This window comes from Stegodyphus dumicola, chromosome X1 (assembly GCF_044657685.1).
Source record: "Stegodyphus dumicola isolate Sdum_Otavi_A_Nest chromosome X1, ASM4465768v1".
Lineage (NCBI taxonomy): Eukaryota > Metazoa > Arthropoda > Arachnida > Araneae > Eresidae > Stegodyphus > Stegodyphus dumicola.
In genome coordinates this window covers 84,099,301-84,121,683 of record NC_140780.1, presented here as the reverse complement: position 1 = coordinate 84,121,683, position 22,383 = coordinate 84,099,301, and the positions used below count along the sequence as shown (strand labels likewise).

At 32.4% G+C, this 22,383-nt stretch overlaps 2 protein-coding genes across 2 annotated transcripts in view; both read left to right on the top strand.

The window, feature by feature from the left end:
• LOC118195799 (glycine receptor subunit alpha-1-like) overlaps nucleotides 1-8,372 on the top strand; it is a 151,622-nt gene extending 143,250 nt beyond the window's left edge. Inside the window, exons 7-8 of the mRNA XM_085808674.1 lie at nucleotides 1,092-1,438; nucleotides 5,339-8,372. Of these exons, the coding sequence (XP_085664800.1) occupies nucleotides 1,092-1,438; nucleotides 5,339-5,518 (527 nt within the window). The 3' untranslated portion in view covers nucleotides 5,519-8,372. The remainder of the gene's footprint in view (nucleotides 1-1,091; nucleotides 1,439-5,338) is intronic.
• A 7,697-nt stretch (nucleotides 8,373-16,069) lies between these two features.
• The window catches only part of LOC118195798 (uncharacterized), a 68,592-nt gene continuing 62,278 nt past the window's right edge, over nucleotides 16,070-22,383 (top strand). The window contains exons 1-2 of the mRNA XM_085808696.1: nucleotides 16,070-16,676; nucleotides 20,902-21,046. Of these exons, the coding sequence (XP_085664822.1) occupies nucleotides 20,964-21,046 (83 nt within the window). The 5' untranslated portion in view covers nucleotides 16,070-16,676; nucleotides 20,902-20,963. The remainder of the gene's footprint in view (nucleotides 16,677-20,901; nucleotides 21,047-22,383) is intronic.

Below are 22,383 nucleotides of genomic sequence, written 5' to 3'. Positions count from 1 at the left end.
ACCAATAATTTTTCTGGCTAAGAAAACCGTCATGAAAAAATCTGTTACTTTATACCCATTTTACTAATCAGTCAAATGAATAGAAACATAGAGCACACAGTGTTTTATAACACAGAGTGATCTTTCTAAGGTTATATGTTAGTGAGTTTTCAAGCTATTTTTTTGTGTTTAAACAATATTCTCATCTTCATAATATTTGCCCACCAGCGGCCGAGCGGTAAAGTCGCTGAACACTGGTAGTTCGGTCCGAGGTTCGAATCCCGCGAACGGGCTGGCTGCATGGGTGTTTTCGTGGTTTTCCCCATGTGTAACGTATATACGAGCCAGTTTCCCTTAGAAAGTCCTCCACGAAAGGCATCCCTCCCCTTAGGCAGATAGCCCTAGTGTGCTTTGCCATAATTAAATACACCAACACCAACACCTTCATAATATTTATAGATCAAATCACACTTCACTGCCATAAATTCCCCCTTTTCATTCCTTTTAAACATTTTCAGACCTTTTGTTCACTCATGTTTTTGTTCTTTATACCGTAGCAAGAACAGCATATACTTGTGACGTGATGTCATATAAAATCAAATATATCGGAAACAAATAGAGGGTACCAAAATTCATTTAATGAATAAGATCAAACTCAACTCTGTTTTACATTGGCTCACAAATGGCTGATTAGGTAAGACTGTGGATCGGTGACAATTCATTTAGGGCTCGGTTCACTTGAACTGAACATGCTAGCTGCATAGGTTTTTAATGTTCTCTACCCCAATAAATATAAACCAATTTCTCACTAATAATCCTACAGGAAGCAATTCTTTTTGAAATAGAATCCCCGCGTGCTTTGTCAGAATTAAGTAACTTAATCCATTCTTATCTCTTTTGCAATCTTTCGGTCTAAAATTATTAGAAATGTTGAATTAAGAAATTATGAAATTAGCATATATATAAAAATTAATTTATAAGCAATTAGCTTATGAATATGGTTTTTTTTTTTGTAATATTTATTACTTAGATACGTTATCCTAATGTTTCCCTTTCCGCATATATCCAATGATCCTATTTCGCTGCTAATGTACAAATATATTTTATTTCAGGAGAATTTTCCTACGTTTCGGGCAAAATAAACCTCGCAAGGCGCCTGGGGTATTTCCTGATCAATAAATACATTCCTTGCGTTCTTATCATATGTATGTCCTTCGTTACATTCTGGATTCCTGCCGAGGCATATCCAGCTAGGGTAACTTTGTCCGTGACATCCCTTCTCACCATTGTTACGCAACAGTATCAAAGTGCGATGCCATCCGTCTCTTACGTCGTCGCTCTGAATATCTGGATGCTTTCTTGCATTGGATTTGTCTTCTGTTCTCTCCTAGAATATGCCTTTGTGATTGCTGTCATGAATAACAATGGAACAGATCTTTGGCCATTTCGTAAATTCAAGGTGAGAAATTTTGTTAATCTTAACATTAAAAAAATATATACAAAGTACTAATTCATGTTCAGTCTTCCGCGATTCCTTTAAGTATATAGTAAGGGTATTATGCAACTAAGTACGAAATTATCGGGAATCAGTCTGAAGTTTTTTTTTTACGTGAATTATGGAGAATGTATTTTTTTAACAATAACTTTTCTGAAGATAATCAGGAATTAAATTAAATATGCAGGTGAAGTTGCTTTTCTTTCATAAATTTTCTGCAACATGGAAAATTATTAATAATCTGAAATAAATTAAATATTGAGCTATCTTTAAAATTCAAGGAAGAAATGTTTTAAATTATTACGCAGAAAATATCAGTCTCGTTTACTGATAACATAATTAGTATATTATGCTAATAAGCTTTCAATGAATAAGAGAGACCAGTTATTTCACCCCTGTTAAATGGTAAATGTTCATTTGCATTTTTCTCCGCTTAGTTTCCCCGCTCAAGTTAAAAACAACTTATGCATGCAAAATAGAGCACAGTCATTATACGGATCATATCAACACGAAGAATCGCTGAATAAATAACAGCGCAATGTACTGCGTGTTATTAGCATAGAAAAATTTAGTGAGCAGAAATTTTGACTCCTGCTACTACTCCCAAAACCCATGTAATTAAAGTCTGTTTCTTTTCATCTACTGGTAATATTCAGTTTCGATCCCACTTTTAATTATTCTACCTTAATTAGGACCAACGAATTTAAAATGAGTCATTTTTATCATTTTTTGTATTTTTCTTTTAATTGAAAACAATTATTCTTTTAAAGTAAGCCTCATCAATATGCAATTTCACTGCATAATGTTCCCATTCATACTGATACGCCATTATATGTAATAAGTATTTACTGCAGAACATGCTAATATATCTTCCATACTGTATTTAAAAATGAAAATATCCCATTCATGATGCGAATTATAAAGAGATACAAGTATTTCTTGAGCATACGCTTCAGCTTTAAGAGCTTACTTTTATGAAAACTAAAAACTTAACTTCTAATGAAACAATGATAAAAGATTTTTATGTATACTTCATGAAAAATAAGTTACGTCATTTCAAACAAACCGGATCCAAATGTAGGATGCTCAAAAGCACAGCTTGATTAAATGTCTCATGAAAAGTTCTCTTGGCTGGAAACATGACCCTAGAACTATGATTTCTGTTTAAAAAATAAACCAAATAAATTATATTTTCTTATGATGACAGTTTTAGTCACCCAACGTTTTTTATAAAACTGAAAGAAATTAAATTTTTATAAAGCGATATATCAAAATACTTTAAATAATAAATTTCTACTTTCCTACTGAAGCCATGATTCCATTTTGAAGACGAAAAGGATTTGTAGAAATAAAAAATGACCATGGAAAAAATTATCAAAATTATATGACCTAAATTCTTACATCACGAAAAAGAAACGATTTAAACTTGAGTTTCTAAATGTATAAATTATGAACTTCATTAAAAAATTTGGGTAATATTCCGTTTTGAGGACAGTAAAAAAATTGCAGCAAAAATGTATGCGCAAAAGCGCCAAATCTAGCAAACGCGGCCATTTAACAGCGCGCCAAATTTAACGTACGCGCTGATTTCAGATTGCGTAAGTTTATATAGTTCTATATTTCTTAAGACGCCATTGAAATACTAGTTTAATTTTTAAATCCTTTTTTTGATTTTAAATTCTTTTTTGATAGCCTACGGATTTAACAATTTGGGAATTGCCCGTGACGAAAAGTGTGCAATAGAATTTTGGGTAAAGTGCAGAATCACCCACTGCTTGACGCGTTTTTAAGAATTGCACATACTCGGTATCCATGTACACATCGACCAATTTTCACTTCAAAAAAAAAAAAAAAAAAAAAATCCCAGAATTGCACGAAAATGGCACTGCGCACACTCTTGACTTTATCTATGTACACATCGACCTATTTTCGCTTAAAAAGTAAAAGAATATTGACAAAAATCCAATTGTTTTTACCCTTGTAAAAAGCGACAAACAAATAAGTGGGCGATTCTGCACTTTACCGAGAATTTTTTCAAAGAAAAGGCATCATTCATTATAGAAAATTATGTTTAAATAACCAACGAGATGAAAGTATGCTTTAGCGATAAATCGGTAGCGAAATAGCGATGCAGGCATTCATTGATTCCATTCAGTTATGTTTAGCAATTTTTATATATAGTATAATAATGATCTGAAAATGTTATTTACTCGTAGGCTTCCATTCAGTCATGTTTAGCCTTTGTTATATAAATTATAATAATAAAAAAGTATTGTATGAAATTAACCTTTCATCTAAATTAAAACATCAATCTTAAATAGTTATTTACTATTATACTTCCTTTCTTGCGTTAGGGTTGCCGCAATTATTTTTGGCAGCACTGGCATCAACAATAGTTTGGCGACAGTTTATGCACTTCAAAACCGAATAGTACCAAAATTTGAATTAGCATTTCTACGAATAGGAAGTTTAAACTCCATTTAAAAAAATATTTTTTTTTTTCATTTCTATTTTTTTTCCACAGGCTTTTCTGACGTGAAAGGTACTTCTTAGAAATTTTCAATAATAAACTTAACATATCTATTTATTTTCGGCCATGTTTATGTAGGTTCCTCAAACTTTTAGTGAAAGAAATCTCAAGAAAATTTGATCGTATGGAGGCTCGTGTTGTTTTTTCCAAACATCTTGTATAACCTTCAGGTTCTAATAATGAGAATTATTGATTACCCGTTGTTAGTTTATTGATTATTGGCCGTATTACTGATTACCCGTTGTTAGTTTCCGTGTTTGAGGTCTTTTGTAACTCAGATATTAGATCTTCAATTTTTAACCAACAGAACATGTGCATTTTTGGCTACGAAAGAAAGCAATAAGTTTCTTTTTAACAAATATTTATTGCATATCGTATTTACCCCCTATAAGTTGAGTTTTTAGATTGATGGAAGGCAAGACAAATAATGCAAATTATTTTTTTTCTTACTATTTTAATTTTAAACTACGTAGAAAACCTGAATTATCTATGTATGTGGCTGCCATATCGTTGGGCTGGGTTTAAATCTCGAAAATTGCTGGAATGTTTGTAAGTGTGTGCAGTATGGAGGCACTTAAAATGCTATGTAGCCAAAAGTCATTTCGAGAGGTTCTGTGTAAGGGGAAGAGGACTGAAGATTCTCGAAAACGTACCGTAGGATCTCCATCACTCCATCACCGTAGGATCTCCATCACGTAAACTCCATCAAAACTGGGATATATCTTCCCCTTTCTCAAAGGTGTAATTCGGTCGCTGCCTGCGGTACTGAGCATTAATTTACATTACTGAGACAGCTAAATGACAATGAGTGTTGCCCATTCTGTAAAAATGCATTAATTTGCAAGTGTCTAACCATCTGGAACAACGACAACTTTAATTATCTTTCTTTTCATGGATATCTCTGATCTCTTTTTACCTCCTTGTAGCATCTCCGATAGGTCCGTGGGTAAGAGACTTGGACAAATGGACCAAAAAAACGGACAAAAAAGAGATGGTTTCCATTTTTTTTTTCCTTTTAAATCTTAAATGCGATTGCTCTGTATGTAAACTTTCTTGGGGACCGAAGCCACTGTTGATTTAGCCGTCTCATTATAAAGAACGTTGTCCAGGACGTACCACAGAGGACGATCGTTACTACACCGCAGAAAGGAGGATATGCAAGTGCAAACATTAATGTCAAAGGCGACAGTGAATAATAATACCTATAGTGAGGCAAAAGAAATCTCGAAATGTTTTTTAATAGTCAGATATAACATGCTTATCAAAAATAATGTAAAATTTCAACTATTTCGTGCATTTTTCCTGTACATTTATTTTTCTTGTTTTCCTCACAGAAACTTTTCCATCCATCGAAAGGCTCCTGCAATGACAGCGAAGCTGGGAAGTCCCCTACTCGCAGTGCCGAATCTTCGAAAATTTCTCACCAAGCCATTGACAAGGCATCAAGATTGATCTTCCCACTTTTTTTCCTGATATTTTGTATTTGCTATTTTGTTTACTTCTGTCGTCGGTAGCTTGCAAGAAAAGGAGAATACGGAACTTAGTCATGGCACATCAATAAAGGAAATTTGTTCTAAGTTCCACCTCAAGTGTTAACTTCGTCAAGCATGGCTTAAAAAAACTCCGTTTCACAATGACTGTAATTTACATCTCTCATGCGTGAAATGACTTTCTTTTTATGTATTTTATAAATAGAGAGTTGTTATGAAAAGAATTAAGCACAACACAATTCTAATTCTGAAAGACGTTTCAACTTGTTTATTTTTAGTTAAAGGAAGTTAGATTATTTTACATAAATGAAATGTTATAGTTTTAATATCATTATATAATGAATGCCTTTATTTTAACCGGCATAATTTAATAAGTTTTTTAAAAAAGGCTTTCAAGGTTTCGTGTTCTCCCGTCTTCAGTCGTAACTACGATAACGTCTTCTGCTGAAGAGATTCGAGTCCTCGAACTTAACGTTCTCACTTTACGTCTGGTTAGTTTGTTTTCATTCTATTTTAAATCAAATTCAACTGAAGTGAGAAAAGCAAATTCAGCATGGGGATCATGATCATTGTTAAGAGAGACGAAAGGGAGAGATGCGGTGGCCTTGAGATGTAACATGTGATAATTTAGTTCTTAGGAAAAAAACTTAGAAAGAACTCCCTTAGAAAGAAAGCGTCTGTAATAAGCTCAATTTGACATCAAAAATAACATGAAAACATATCTTCGGCACGGTAGAGTACCAGTTATACGACATAAATAAGACCGAACGGTAGCAACGAATAACCGAGAATTGCGGATAAGGAGGAACTATCGAGGTTCGGTTATTAAAACAAAACGTCCATGCAATAGAGGAAGGAAATAATTGAACAAATTAAAAAATAAGTCTTAGAAATCCGATGCGATAAAAGACAGTCATAACCATTCCACACTGAAATTAGTATCTAATTTCACCTTTTATGCACACAGAAGTAAAATAACCTCATGGAAGAACAAAAATAGGTCCACTGCGATACAGAGCATGGTCTTTATAAAATTAGGTGCTATGTCTTGAGCCGTATACGTTTTACAGTAGAAGAAATAATAATTTTAGAAATAATCAGTATGAAGTTCCAGTACGAATAGGGTCTCAGTGTTATATCAGGTAAAACCAAATGTTGGTTAGTCAGAACTCTCTTGCATAATTTCACAACATACGTGTACTAAATTTGATAATCATTAACCAACTATAAAATAGATCAGTGCAAAAAGCTTAAGTATAAAAATTACTGATCATTTGCACTATATTATTTTCCCTACTGAGGCACAAATATTACACAACATAACGCTATTTCTCTATTGTAGGGTCATGCTGACCAGCGCCCTCCATCATCAAAATCGAATCCCTAAGACCCAAAGTGGTTTTAAAAATAGAGGTTATTTAAGGAAGAATACGATTAAAGCTAAAAATCACTGGATGAAAATGTCTCGGCTTTTCATGCTAAAAAAGAGTCACGGAGTGTAAAGGCTAGGTCAAGCTAAACGAGGGTTTTTAAATAAAGCTCAGCGAAGTCCTTGTGCGAATACTTACGGGCTACTAATACATTCATCGGATTTCGAAGCACTGTATTACTCATACAATAATAATTGATATATGAAAAGAACCAGAAACTTGCCAAATTTTCCATACACCGTATAAATGTTTTATGTGTAATTACGCAACACACATCCAAGAGTAATCGAAATCAGTCTATGCGCTCTCTAGCCTTTCATCTTGTCAATAGTCGTCACAACAACAATGATACTTTCCCTGAGCAGTACGAGGGTTGTCTGCTGTAGGGATATATACGAAAAAATAATCTTTAATATACCTTCCGAAGGAAGAATTCACATGTGTTAAATCAAGAAACCTAAACGACCATTGCCAAAGATGTAGGCCGAACGTTATTGCTTGGATATGGTCACTTTTAGCAACCATGTGTTATAATCTTAAACAAATAGCGTTTCCGTAATTTACATACGTTTCGTGAAAATATATTAAATTTTATGTTCTTTAGATTTTGGTACAGACAAAACTTTAATGAACTACACAGCGTTGTTGTTTAAATGCTATTGTTAGGAATAATTAGGAATTTTTACTGAATGTATTGCAATGAAATTCAGTTATGTTATATAAATATATTTAAAAATTTTATACAGTTATTTATTTTGGCATCAGATGTGCCAAATAGCATTTTAACATTTACCTTTCATATTTTAGCACAATCTAGGTTCATTTTATATGATTGATTTAATCTCCGTTCTAAATAACGATTAAGATTTTTAACGCAGAATATTTGTTTTCTTTTTAGTCGTATTTTCCAAACTATTATTGCATATTTTTCACTTAAGGTTTGAAAATTAAATTTGAAATTATTGTAATTAATTCTTTTACATACCATTTGAACTTATGGTATTGGTGACATTTTTTTACTTACAGATGATGTTCTAGTCAGTATTTAATAGGCTGCAACATTTATCTTGTGCTGTCTTAAGCATGAAATGACATTTTTTATTTCATAGCCTCTTATTCTGTGCTCATTGCCAAAAATAATTAATTCATGATTTCATATGAATATTTTTAATGCAATTATACTTTTATTTCACATATTTTCATCAATTTTAAAGCTGTATGTGATTTACTGATTTGAAAAGTATCTTCTATGTATGTCAGTTCAAAAAAGCTAAGTCCAAACACTGCAACAAACGCTTCAAAATTTTAATGCTTCTGATTAAATGTTTATCAGCAATTGGAATTCATCCTTTCTTGTCACTTTGAATATTTCTTGCATGGCTTATAATCTGAAATGTAAAAGATTGCATTAAAATTTATTTATAAAGATAAATCATTTGTAACTTAAACTATGTGTTCTTTCCTTATTAGTCAGAGGTAAATTAATGGGTCAATTTTATGCATGAAAATAAATAGTTTTTCGCAAGAAAAAGAGTTAAAAGTTTAAAGAGTTTAAATATCATTTATAACTGAAGTAAAATACTTGTTACTTAACACGCTTGATTTCAGCGAAATAGGGAAAAGAATTTCATTTTAAAAGGCTGTAGCCAATTACAAAAATGATAATTTTTTTTACATAATAAAAAATCAATATTCTACGAAAAAGAGAAAATATCTATAAAGAAAACATTAATTTTTAGAAAGCATTTTCTTTTTAAAAGCCTAGATCTGTTAAGTTTTTATGCAATTTTAGTTTACATAAACACACATTATTGCTTCTAGATTTTACTTTTTGAGTAAGTATTTTTTCTGAATTATAAAGTCATAGCCTTCTTTAGGTTTCACGCAGTTTTAAGTTTCAGGAATTCATTGAAATTAACACATCTTACACAACTATCACTGTACAACATGTATGAACCGTGTGTAACAAAGTGCACTTAAGTATCTAGTAAGATCTCGCTTAACGTTGTTTCAGTATTGCGTGTTAAAATTGGGATTCCTGAATTCTCACACGGTATCAGTATTGCAGGGTTGGTTTAGGATTTGAAGCTGCAAAAGATCATTTAACATTGCTACTTTGTGGTAAAGCTAATGCAGACATTAAATTAAAATCACTGGTTGTTTATCATTCCAAAACCTCAAAAGCATTGAAGGGAAATACAAAATTATCTTTACCAATAATTTGGGAGTCCAACAAAAATATCTTGAATCACTGTAAAAATTTTGTAGAACTAGTTTAACGAATATTTTTGCCCATCTATCAAACGTTACTACGGATTTAAAAAAAATTAGACCGAAAACTTTACTTTTGATTGATAATGCTTAAAACCATCCAACGCATTTGTCTGACTTAGCAGCACCGATTTCAGTAGAATTGGTTTTCTTGCCTCCAAGCGCAACTTCTTTAATCCAGCCAATGAATCAAAGCGTAATATCAAATTTTAAAGTTTATTATCTGAAGCGGACATCCCGACATATAACTGATGGAGAAGATTAACAGTCCATTACAGATTTTGGGAAAAACTACAATATCATGGCTGCTGTAGACAGAATCAATCTTTCCTGGAATCAAGGAGTGTTTGAAAGGAGTATGGAAAACTACATGCCCGGAGCTAAGCCAGAATATTGACACAAGAAAATCCACTGCTGATGTCGACGAAATTGTCAAGCTATAGCTAATTAAACAGGGTTAGATACTATGAATGCGGGTTACTGAAGAATTACTGTTAAGTTTCAGCTAGTGAAAGTCTTTCCAACTATGACGTTAAGGAATTAGTAGAAGAAGAAGTGCACGAAGATGACGAAATTAGCCTTTCTAAAGATGAGGAGCAAAAAACAACTTTCCATGAATTTTTTATGAATAAAAATCGATATTAGCAATAAATAAAGTCTATAATTAATGCAATAAAAGTGTATTTAATAATAAATGTTACAAAATAAATAAGAAATGATAAATTTTCTTCTATCTTCTGTTTCACATATCTCCAATATTTACGTGTTAAGTTGACTTTATTCAGCTGTTTCGTTTAGCTCTAGAACATACCTGGAACGTATCTCCAGCATTAAGCGGTGTCTTACGTTTTTTGCAAAACCAAATTATTGTAGCTTAAGATTCGTCATTCATCTGACGATGGCAGTGAAGCTTTATGCGTAAGTATTTAATAACAGAAGAAATCCATCTTTCTTAAAATCTGAAAAACCTTAAGATATCCATCTATCTTAAGGTTTTTCATGCAGAGCTTTCTGACAGAACTGCGTCAAATTCATATTACACATAACATAATCTATAAAAATATACATATTGTGAGGCCATTCAACCAATAATCGAACCTGAACAAAATTACTGGTGTTTTAACCACCCATTAAGTTCTATGCAAGCCTATTATTAAGATATTTACTTCTGATTAAAGTTAAGGGGACTCATACACCTTAAAACCCATAAGATCATCGAATATGTGACTTTTGCAAGAATTGAGATAACTTATTTATTTTAAAAGCAACTACTTCCAACTTTTTACAGCTGACTACATAATATAGCTGCTTTCTGAAATAGTAATCAGAAAGTTTGTGTTGCCACAAACATTTTGATAATTTAATCCGCTTTGTGACAAAAGTTTTCGCGCACAGTTTAAAATATTCTGTTGCATAAGTTAATTCCATATTTAATATATAGCTTTCATAACATTTGGAAACTACTGTGAACCTAAAATTGTAAGAATTTTATGTTACATATTTATTTTATTTGGGGTTGAGTTTATAAAATGTATTTTATTACAAAAATCTGTAATGTTTTCATCCATAAAATTTTTTAATATTAAAATATTCATCAGATTTTTGATTCAGTTAGAAAATAGTGCCCATATAAAGAATTCCAACAAATTTCATGTATGTATCATTAGCCATTTTTAAAATATCATGCGCGCAAGGTGGAAACGTGGCGAAATATTTTGTCACAAAGAGGATTAATTTACAAAAATATTTGTGGCAACACAAACTTTCTGGTTACTAGTTTACAAAGCAGCTATATTATGTAGTCAGCTGTAAAAGGTTGGAAGTAATTGCTTTTAAAATAAATAAAATATCGCAATTCTTGCAACAGTCACATATTCGAAGATCATGAGGGGTTTAAGGTGTATGAGCCCCCTTAAGGAAAGTTATGATCAGTGTATTAAAAATATTTATTCATCACGACATGACAAGCACCTAGAATAAAACTCGTTCTTATTACAGTGCTGCAGTAATGAGATAACTTCAGCTATTCTGATATAAATAAAGGAAATTTTTTGAAGTATAAAAGGTATTTAGCACTGAAAATTATCCGTGTTTAATTTACCTGATATATTTGATTTTGCAAAAGTGGTTCAAAGAATGCGCTTACCAAGAAACTCGAAGCAATAACTTCCGTTATCTGGTTTAAAACAGCCTCGAATCAGATCCGCAAAAATACTGCCAATCCTTTAAGCCTGCCAAGGATGCTTTTATAACAATATAATATTCGTTTGACTAACCTTTAATTCCTAATTACGAGAAAGGCAATGTCGACAAAAGGAAAATATTTCGATGTTAGGTTACATAAAATAAGCAATTTTAAAGCTGTTTTTATTATAAATAATAATGCTTCTAGCAAGTATTTTTTCCTTGTATTTTTCGCCTGGCTAGTTTTCTACTTTATTTTTCCACATACAGAAAGCTAAGAATTTTTGTATCTTCACTCTGTGATAGACAATTATAGTGTACTGTCATCAACTTTAAATGCAGGAAAGCAATACTGTACAATACATATAAACCTAAGACATATATTAATGGGAAGTAGCTATAACGAATACATGAACGTTCACCCGAGTTCAATATAATTATATATGTATGATTTGTTACATATTCTTAGTTAGAGAACATGCGCGTTTAATGATCTGATTTAACATAATAATGCAACATTTAATAATAGTAAATCATTCTGAAAGAAAAGTGATTTGCTGTTTTGAAATTTAAACAAATTCTTCATACTATTTAATACAGACATTTAAATTTATCTCAAACGAACTCTGTTTATGGCGAGGGAAGGGGCTGAATCCTAGATGCACTTACATTAGACCAGAAATTAGTATTCGCAAGCAAAGAACGTTGAATGAACGTCTTTCTAAACATGCCTTATATTTCCCATTGCAAACGAAGGGGGACATTTTTTCCGTTCCTTATTTTCCAGGGATATTCTTTCCGTTTCCCTTTTTTCCGGGTGACATTTTTTCCTACAACCCTCAAGAACACATCCAAAGTCTCTTTGAATCAGTGTCGAGGTGTGTGGCAGCGGTGATCTCCAACAATGGGGGCGACTACTCTGGCTACTGATTCTGGAAAGAACCACACTTCACAGAAGTCTATAAATTTAATCATTTGATACTTGGTCAACATGTTATCTACTAAATAAATTTTGTTGTGATATCTCTTGTCTTTCTTGGTGTTGCAATTTGGGTGGCCAGCAGTGTAAATATTCAAAACCTTCAGCTCAAACACATGAAAAGCTAATTTGCATTTTCGCGAGGAATACAGACAGAAGTTAAAGTGAAGGTTTATATCGTAATAATTTGTTCATAATATAAAGTGCTTAACAAATTTGTGATTGAATTAATAAAATTTTATTAATGTACGTGATAATACATTAAAAAACTTCTGTTTTAGAATTTACAGATTACATTTAAAATTAAATTAAAAAATCCAGTTATTAAACAAATCCAGTCAATACGAGATAAAACAGAGGCAGATAAAACCAGCCTGTCTATTAAATTCCATATTACATTAAAGCTTAAATAAAAAGACCTGGTTAAAGCAATTTGTAATACACTAAAAGTTATGAGGAAGAAGTATTTTTCTGCGTGAGTTAAGCAAAAAGAGTCAGGTTTTGATACAATTTACTAGATTTGAGTTAGGTTTTTGATTTGATACAATTTACAAGACTAAATCATCAAAATAGTTCAACAGGAATATATCTGGTGTTCTAGAAAATAGTGAATTTTTTTCAGGAAATTCTCAGCATAAATCCGGAAACATTTGCGTGGAGAGAATAGTTTGGGTTTTGGGGCTCTGTCAAAATATACAGGGATATCCTAGAAACAGCAATACAGTCTAGAAGATAAGCAATGGATGATAGAAGATCGCACCCCTTTTTCGACAATTCTTTCTCTCTCTCTCGATCCCCTTTTTCATTTATTCTCAGAACATATATGCATTCGATGCGTTTTCATATTATGTTTTATTAATTAAAAGGTAAACATCTATTTAAATTTTCCTCTATATATTATATTATTTAGATTTAGCTCGTATCCGAAAGTGAAATTATGCGCGATATTTATATTTTAGCCACAAATATACATTCAGTCATTGATGATGCTGTAGATTCAATTCAGGTAAAGCAGTATGAAAAAAACAATGTAGATATTGTATCCACAGCACTATAAAGAAGCCATTTTGCCGACCAGATGAGAAAGTGGCTAGTGATACTGACTACCTTAACGAAAGGCCGAGTTCGAATCCCGGAAGAAGGCATGGATGTAATTCGTGTGCCCCTTCATAAGAGACAACGGTAGCTCACCTATTAGAAGCTTTCATAATAAAGAGGCCACCTCTTGCAGTCTTAGTAGTGGCCAACGTCTATAAATGGCTAGAGCCCGTCATTGAGAAAAAATACGTAAGCTGTTTACCATAAAATATCTAAGTAAAGTATTATAATATAAGCATATCAATTTTCCATCTTTTTCTCAATTTCAGTTCCCTTACTAAATGATTTTAAGCATACGTTAATTTTCAGTTAACTCAGATTTCTGTTGAGACAGGACTGACTGTAGTAGTAATTTGTTGATGTGATTTTTCACCTTTATAAGCATACCTTCTTTTATTGCGTCATTATTTTTAAATTGAAGACTTAAAGCAATTTTCCATCAAGCCGATTTGATTTTATTCTGCATTTCTTTTATGTCTCTGCGATCAAAATACACTTGTTCGATTTTCTTTTCTTTTGATAATTTTAACCAATCAGATTCATTCCAGGTCATTGACAAATAACCTGGGGTTGCATGTAGACATGCTTGTCTGATGGTCAGGGTGTTGCGACAATTAATCACATTATAGCAAACCTAGTTATATTGATGTCTTGTTTGAATAAGAGTAAGGTAATAATTATTTAGGTGTAGCAAAGCACCTTTTGACTACAGCTGTCTGAGCAATGGTTTTTATGGAGGATTTTCTAAGGAGTATACTTTTACAGTCTTTACAGGCAGAGATGTATAGCAAGCCCATTCTTCCTCCAAAAACTGAACTTGTAGTCTGAGTGCAGAACATTTCGAAACTTTAATGCACATAATATAATGAGCCAATAAAAAGGTTTGTTTGTGTTTGTGGCTTATCCCACGCGATCGACAGGTGCACTACTTCAGTGACCCTCGGCCCGGGTCAGGGTATTTCAACCCAGCATGCCATACGAGGTTATTTATCCAGGTCGTAGAAGACCTCTTAGTGGCGGCGCAGGCCCCACAGTCTCTGCCCGGCTTTATACAAAGCCCCAGAGGAACAAAAATTCACCGCTTGCAAGTTAAAAAGTACGCTCAGTCACCTTTGCCTCGGGGCACCACTCCCTCAGCAAGAATCGTTAATCAGCAAGTAAATCTGTGCTCCTCCTTGCCATGTCAGTCCCCGCTACGAAGACTGAGAAATCTGAACCTCCAACAAAAGGCCCGACTACATCCACTATTAGCTCCACAACAGCCGAAGGAAGGGACACGACATTACCAGTACGGTCCCTGCCAAGCCTGAACCTACCTGAGTATAAACTCGGGTTCTAGTCCTGTGAAGATAATTTGTATACCCCCGTGGTTGAGACTGCCTAGGTACAGATCCTAGCCAGTACTTCCCAGGCGTTCGCCTGAGTCAACCCCCGGGGGGCCACGAGATCGACAGTAACATTAGATCAGGTCTGTCTGATATCAGAGCAAGCCCACGAAATTCATCGTAACAAGGGATCAAGATTGCGCCCGTCGTTGGCAAGAGCCTTGAGCACCATCTAAGTGACAATACGACTTCTTCTGAGTTCCGCCCCCAATTTTGAAGGAAAGAACCCCTGGCGGACGGGACAGAGGGTCTCTCATCCCTCTTCCCCTACCAATAATCTCTCGAGGAAACTTTCATCTCGTTACACATTTAGAATGCCCCCATGCCTAGCAGACACTATACATTTACAAACATCTGTGCCTTCTCCGGGATTCAAACCTGAGCATTTCGGCACTATAGTCAGTGGCGCTAACCACTACCCCGGTTGGGTGGCGAGAAAAAGGTAAAATATTACTTGGTTAATTATTAAGTCTGCAATAAATAAGCATATTAAACTCTTGCGATACTTCATGGAAAAAAAAAGAAAAACAGAATCTCGGGTTTAGGATAATCAAATTACTTCTGTTTAATCATTTGCCGCTTAATGAGACGTTACTTTTGAACGTCTAATGATTATTCAGACTTGTGACAGTGATTTTCCTTAAGTCACACATTTATAACATATGAAATCAAATTTGGTAGTCAAAGAATATGGTTTTGTAAAATTGCTCAACTTATAGTCTTTAAGTAAATACCAAACTCTTTCTAGTGTAAACAAAATATATCAAATATATAATTCATCTTAAATAAATAAAAGTTTTCTGCTTAGAACTGCATATTCGTTAAATCTGCCGCAAATCATAAAAAACACAATCTATTAAAATCCTAAACAGGTTTCGTTGCTTTAAGTTATCCGAATATCTTCAGATCAGGTCAACTATTAGCAAGAAGCTATGATTTAACGTAGGATTTTATCAGAGTTCTTTTCAGACTTCAAACATTCGTTTTTTCTTGTCTAATATGTAGATTTTACCTATATTCTAACATTCAGATTTAATCTTGGGATACATTTCATCGTAATGCCGTACGAATGCTGAATTTAGTGCTGTCCTTTCGACATTAATCAGATAACGAACTCTTGTGATAGCTATTTCATTTTCCACAAAATCCTGTCTCCCAATCTTTTTCCCTAACAAGATTACTGGATTATTTTTTCTCCGCGATCAATAATGACAGAAACCTGGCAAGGACTTCATGAGACTACAAACCGTTTCCTCTAGGGAAAGTTGAGTGAAATCAATGATACTAAGTTTTCTTTAAAAATTAATTATTAATAAAAATTAAGTATCATAATTCGTGTCAATGGATTTAACTAAAAGCGATTTAAATTTTTAATTGAGACATACATTAACTTGGAAAACAGGTGAAGTGTTGCTGAGTGTCGTTATCGAAATATCTGGAGACGAAGAATAAGAATGAACTTGTTGCGGTATCCCATCGTACCCTTCACCTGTACATTGGAAGTTTTCTACAATACATTTCTCGGTTGAATAATTGATTGACATTAAAATGAAGAAAATAATTACTGGATGTGTAAAATAAATTTATAATGTAGAAGAGATACTGGAAGGCCATAGAAGACTTGTAGCCTTTATCCGAAGTTGTGAGAGGTGTAAAGCAATACTTCAACAAGGCTATTAACAAAAATGCTTAAACGATTGATTTTACAGTACGCCAAAAATATAATTTTAAAGGATCTGAAATTAATCTATACACCAAACTATTCTAAACTAAAACTTGAATGGAAGTCAGTGTGAAATCAAAACGGATTAAATAGACATTCTGACAAGGAAAAGGTAAGAAGAAAAACTTTTGCATCATGTTTACATTATTTCGAATTATTTATTATTTACGCTCATTTTAATTTATGTTCTAAATTTACAAAAATTAAAGAAATTGTATATATTTTCCATGTATATTATTAAAGGAGTAACTGCAATGTGTAAGAATTTGATAGGCAATATTTCATTTCCCGATGCAATACAAATTTACTCTCGCATCGATGCGGCATTGTAACTATATTGCAAAATGTTTCAGCAAACAAAGATATAAATTTCTATTTCTTCCAAGAACGCAGAGAAAAATCAATTATTAGCGTACATTATTAGTCTTTGTTATATATTACAGTTTTATACGGGGTATTTGCAAGACACCTTTTCCATGCATAATGTGTAATTAGACTTATCACATAAGTAAGATGCGTATTTTTACGGGACAACTTTAATAATGTATTTAGAATTAGTAAGAAAGAAATTAATTTTGTGACATAATTTTTCTTAATGTAATCTATAAATGTCGGTGACAGTAATGAAATTAAGTAACTACATTCTTTATAAGAACCTAGTAAGGTTTAATTGCATTAATTTCTACGGAGTTCTCGTGATATTAAATTGTCTTCTAATTTTAGCTGCAGATTTTAGCATTAAGGACTTAAGACTGCTGAATACTAGTAGATCGATCTGCGTTCAAATTCTGCCGAGTGGGCCCGCTGAACAAAATTTCCATCGTTTTACCCACGTGTATGTCAATGCTAAGCATTTTTCCTTAGAAACTTCTTCACGAATGCAACCATCTCATTAGGCAGATAGCCCTCTAGGGCTTTACTTTAACCTAATAGCCAGTCAACAAACTATTTTCTCATTTTTTTTAATCTTGCAATGAAGATGTCACCACAGTCTGAAAATTTGACTTCCATGTCAATCATTCATTTCTTCATGACATTTATCTGAGATGCATGAAAAAGACAGCATCGAGCTGTTAATCCAGGCTTCAAGAGAAACGTATAATTTCGTTGCAATTTAATAAGGATTTCGAAAATTACTTGCATTATAATTACTTGCATTATAGTTGATACAAATTACCTGCATTGAAAATTACTTGCATGGTAAGTTATAATCTTTAATATTTGAAATATGTATAATACCAATACCTTAAAAATATTTAACTTAAATGTTAGCAAATAAATAACAGCATAATTCAAAGCAAGCATAGCAAGTACTTAGTTTGAAAAGAAAACTTAGAATAATTAGCATTGACAAGTATATAAATATGTTTGAAAACTGTATGTATTTCATCCTAATTATCTGACATTCGTTATTTAAATGTCATCGTCCCGAAATGGGAAAAATAAACATTTCGTAAAATAGTAATATGTTTAGAAAAATTAGAACTGTGAAGGAATTGTAAAAATGAAAATGATAGTGTCTTCATTAAAAATAACTTTTAATATTTCTAAGAAAGGGAACAGATATGCAAAATCATTTCTTTATGAAAAAAATAAATGAAAGATTATCTATGAAGTGATTGGTTGAGACACTGCTTTGTAACTGATATGAGTAAACAAAAACTGTCGAAAATTTTTCTCTAACAGATGAATGCAAAAACCTATGCATTTAATTCCTATCTTGTTAATGTATAATTGTAATTCAAACTATACCTTGTGAAAAAACAAGAATGTTCACACTAGCTAGTAATACATGATTCTTACAAAAACAAATTTTTCAGTTAATAGATTTGTATTACCAAAATAAGATCAGTTATTTATTATGGCAGGCAGTCATGATCTTATTAAAGACTGCTTTTCCGGAAAACGTTTTTTGCATTCACATTAATTAAATGCTTGGGAAACTTCAATCGGAATAAGAACATACACTAATACATACCGGTGCAGAAAGGTTATACAATTCTAGACCAATTAGGAGAATCTTAAAAAAAATAATTAAAAAAGAACTAATTAAATTAAAAAAATGATGACAATTATTTCAAAAAAGGAAGCATATAAATTATTTTATTTGCCATATCAGTTAAAATTCTAGTAAGCATATAGTTGTCAAACAGAGTGGAATACATTGTTTTATTCTCTGGCTTAAAATGACAACTGATGTCAATTGATGTGACTCAGATGTTGAAAAGCTTTGCATCGATCAGGAAATAAAATGATATCTCGATTCTCGACTTATACATCCATCAAGTGCTTCACCAAGTTGATCTAGAGCAGAAGTTCTCAACCAAGAAGGAATTTCATAGTTTCAGGAAGGAAAGTTTAATTTATTAAACATGTTAAAAATCACCTAAATCTAGATAAATGGTATATATTTATTTTTAGATTTTTTGAAAGGAGGGAGAGTGATCTTCCAGCAATGGTGAAAGGGGTGCATGGAGCCAAAAAAAAGTTAAGGATCCCTGGTCTAGAAAAACTTGCTTCTTTTATGTTTTAATTCATTCTTTTACTAATCTGCTGGGTTGTATCTTATGCAAGATGACCCACTCTTATCCTTTAATGAAGCATATTTGTATTCATATTTTGTACCGGCAAATTCCCCAAACCTCCAAATATAAGCAGCAAAAATCAGTCATCTATACATGCCTCCCAGACTGGAAAACGGTTAATGACTCTTACTGCGGTTTCGAAGGGTTCGAATCCCGGAGAAGGCATGGATAAAAATTCTCTGTTCCTTTATAGGAGGTAACGTTGGCCACATATTACATTCCTCCATAATAAAATGACCACCGCGTCTGGCCTTAGCAATAACCAAAGCCTAAAATGGCAAGTGCCCGCCATATATAAATGATTATCTCTTCATAAAACCTTCTACATAATCAACGTGTAGCGATGCGTTTGGCTTTAACTAAAGCCAAATTGCAAGACGACTGCCTCCGGAAGGGTACGTTGATAAGGCTGCGAGGTATGTTATAAGTAGACCAGCTTCACATTATTGGAATATATAATATTATCGTTTAGAAGTTTTCACCTCCAGATGTTGATTGATGGACAAAAAAAATTGTTGAATGGAATTTTTAATGAAACTAAAAGTGGAAAAACTTTATATGGTAATTAAAGCAGGTTTAAGTACGTGAAAGTGAGACATGAAAATTGAAATAAACCAGAAGAAAACCTAATTCTGTTATTAAAATTTAGAAATGGGAGAGGGAAAACAAATATGGGAATTGAATATAAAAATTTTTTGTTACATTATTATTTTAAGATAAAAGGGCATATTAAAAGATAATTAAGATTTCGGGCATATATTCAAACGACTACATTTGCAGAATATTAAAACCAAATCTTCATTTTATCGAAATATTTTAATTACGAGACTTGAATTTTTCCCTATATATCTAATGCGTATTCTGAAGATCAATAAAGTAATTCCTAAAATAATTTGTCTTAAATTTTTCTTTGTTTGTTATTTATAAATTTTTACTATACCATAGCAACTATTTTGGCTCAGTCAGCTAATGAATTTTCAGATGACTTGTCAATCCAATCAACAAACTAAACACTAGAAGTTGAAAGTTTTCCAGGTAAAAGATAATTTAACATACAATAAAAATACCCAAATTATCCCTTGTTATTAAATGCACTGAACTGATATATTAATTTTTATCTTTAATCTGCTAAGTTATTGAGAACGATTTTATCAGCTAGGCTAATATAGGTTAGTAGAGATGAAAATAGCCTTTATAGTTCAGCTTAAAACTTGAGATTTTGAGCTGGTGGTAATTACTTTCACATTAAATGGTTACCTACTCAAAGCTTACAGAAAAGATTCATAGGCGCGTATCACATAGATATGTAATGAAGGTGAGGTGAGTGAGACTTTTAGTATTAGATGAGCGCAAAACTAAAATATAATACATCAAATAATAATGTGAAAGTGATAAGAGATAATTAGAGGCCTTCATTTTGATATTACCTTCAGATGTTAAAAGTTTGTTGGCACGGTATTCTGCAGATTTAAATATACAAATGCATTATCTCAAAGAAGTCTATGCTAGAAAATTATTTTGGAACTTTCAGTAAACTCGTAATTTTACTTATCTTAAGTTAAGTTCAGTCAAAACCACACTTTTCCATAAAACTACATTTGAGTTATCTTCACCCATTTCATTAATAAATATTTACAAGAACATATGAGCAAAGATTATCAGACTCAAGTTTTCTAAATTTTGTCCATTTCTCAGAAACTTCCCCATATATTTACTTCATCTTTCAGATATAACATTCTTTCTTTTTTACAGATGACTGCCATTGCTCTGGCAAATAAACTACAACACCGAATAAAAACTAAAGCGAGAGAGGAATGAAGAGTTGCATTCGATTGCTGGTAGATGTAACGTTATTTGTAACTTTAATGTTCATACAAGGAAATGCATCTTATTCTGAGTAAGTAATTTTTCTCGATATTTGCGCATAAATTTAAGTTAATGTGATGAAACGTACAAACTTAGGAAATCTTTTAGTGGTTGAGAAGCTTTATAAGTGTATATAAACGTTCGTTATTGTTCATTGTTGTTAAGTCAAATTTCTATGCATTTGTGTACTTGAGAAGGTCGGAGCACAAGTGGCGTAACTCGGTCTTATGGTAATTTCGAGGAAAGGATATATTCATTAAAATATAATAAACAATGCCGAAATTACCAAAACACATTTACAGTCATATTATTAGCATGATATGAACTAAAACGTATTAAACTCTTTAGTGAAGATAATAACATGGAAAATATAATGCTAACGGAAAAAATACGGCTTTTTTTGTTTGTTTGTTAATTGAACATTTTGAGCAGATACGAGGTATGGGATATATTTTAATAATGCTCATCAAAACGGGAAAAATTATTTAAGCAATTGATCACTTTTCTCATCAAGCATCTAAAGTTTTGAGCCTTTTGTGAAAAGAGAGGAATAGTAGAGCAAGATCTCAAAGTAATGATTATTACAAAAGAAAAGTATGGTTAAAATATCAAATATGTCTTTCTTCTGGGCAAGCGTCATATAATGTCTGGGACTAAACAGTATCATTTTCTTAAGAGCACTGTTAAACTTTGAAAAGGTTATCTTATGCTAGCTTACGGAAATCCGCCTTAGAAAATTTATCAGCTCTATTATAGCCTTCCTTAAATTTCGTTACAAATGACGCTGTCTTTTAGTTACCCACCCATCTAATTTTCAACTATTGTAATTAATGCTCGTCGGTAGTTTTCTAACCTTTTAGCACTGTGCTGTCAAATACTTTCTTCGTCATATAATTTTTTTTTCTGCACATTAAATATTTTTTTAAACATCATCATTTAGTTAGCTGACGAGTAAATATATTCTTTGTTACGACTACTTAATCCAATAAAATTGAAATCGACATTGTTAGGAATGTAGTTATGCCAGTGAGCATTTGCTGCACTAGTTAAATAGCTTTAAATTCCCTAAATAAATATTATAGTATAATTTTAACGATTAGTTTACAGGGTTTGGTGGTTTCTAGTAACATAAACTAGATCCTAAACTCTAAAATACCATATGCGAATTATCGTTATGTCTTGTAAGTAAGTGTGTAAAGGACCCTTTTGTTAATCCAAACAGAGTTTAACAGATAGCCCCAACTCTTGCTTAGAGAAGCCAATACTTTTGTCTTTGAATCAAATTTAAGTCTAGCCTAACGGTTTCACAGATTAACTAACGCGCAACTTAGCTCTTACCGAAGTCGGCGCAAACAAGCCTAATGGCAA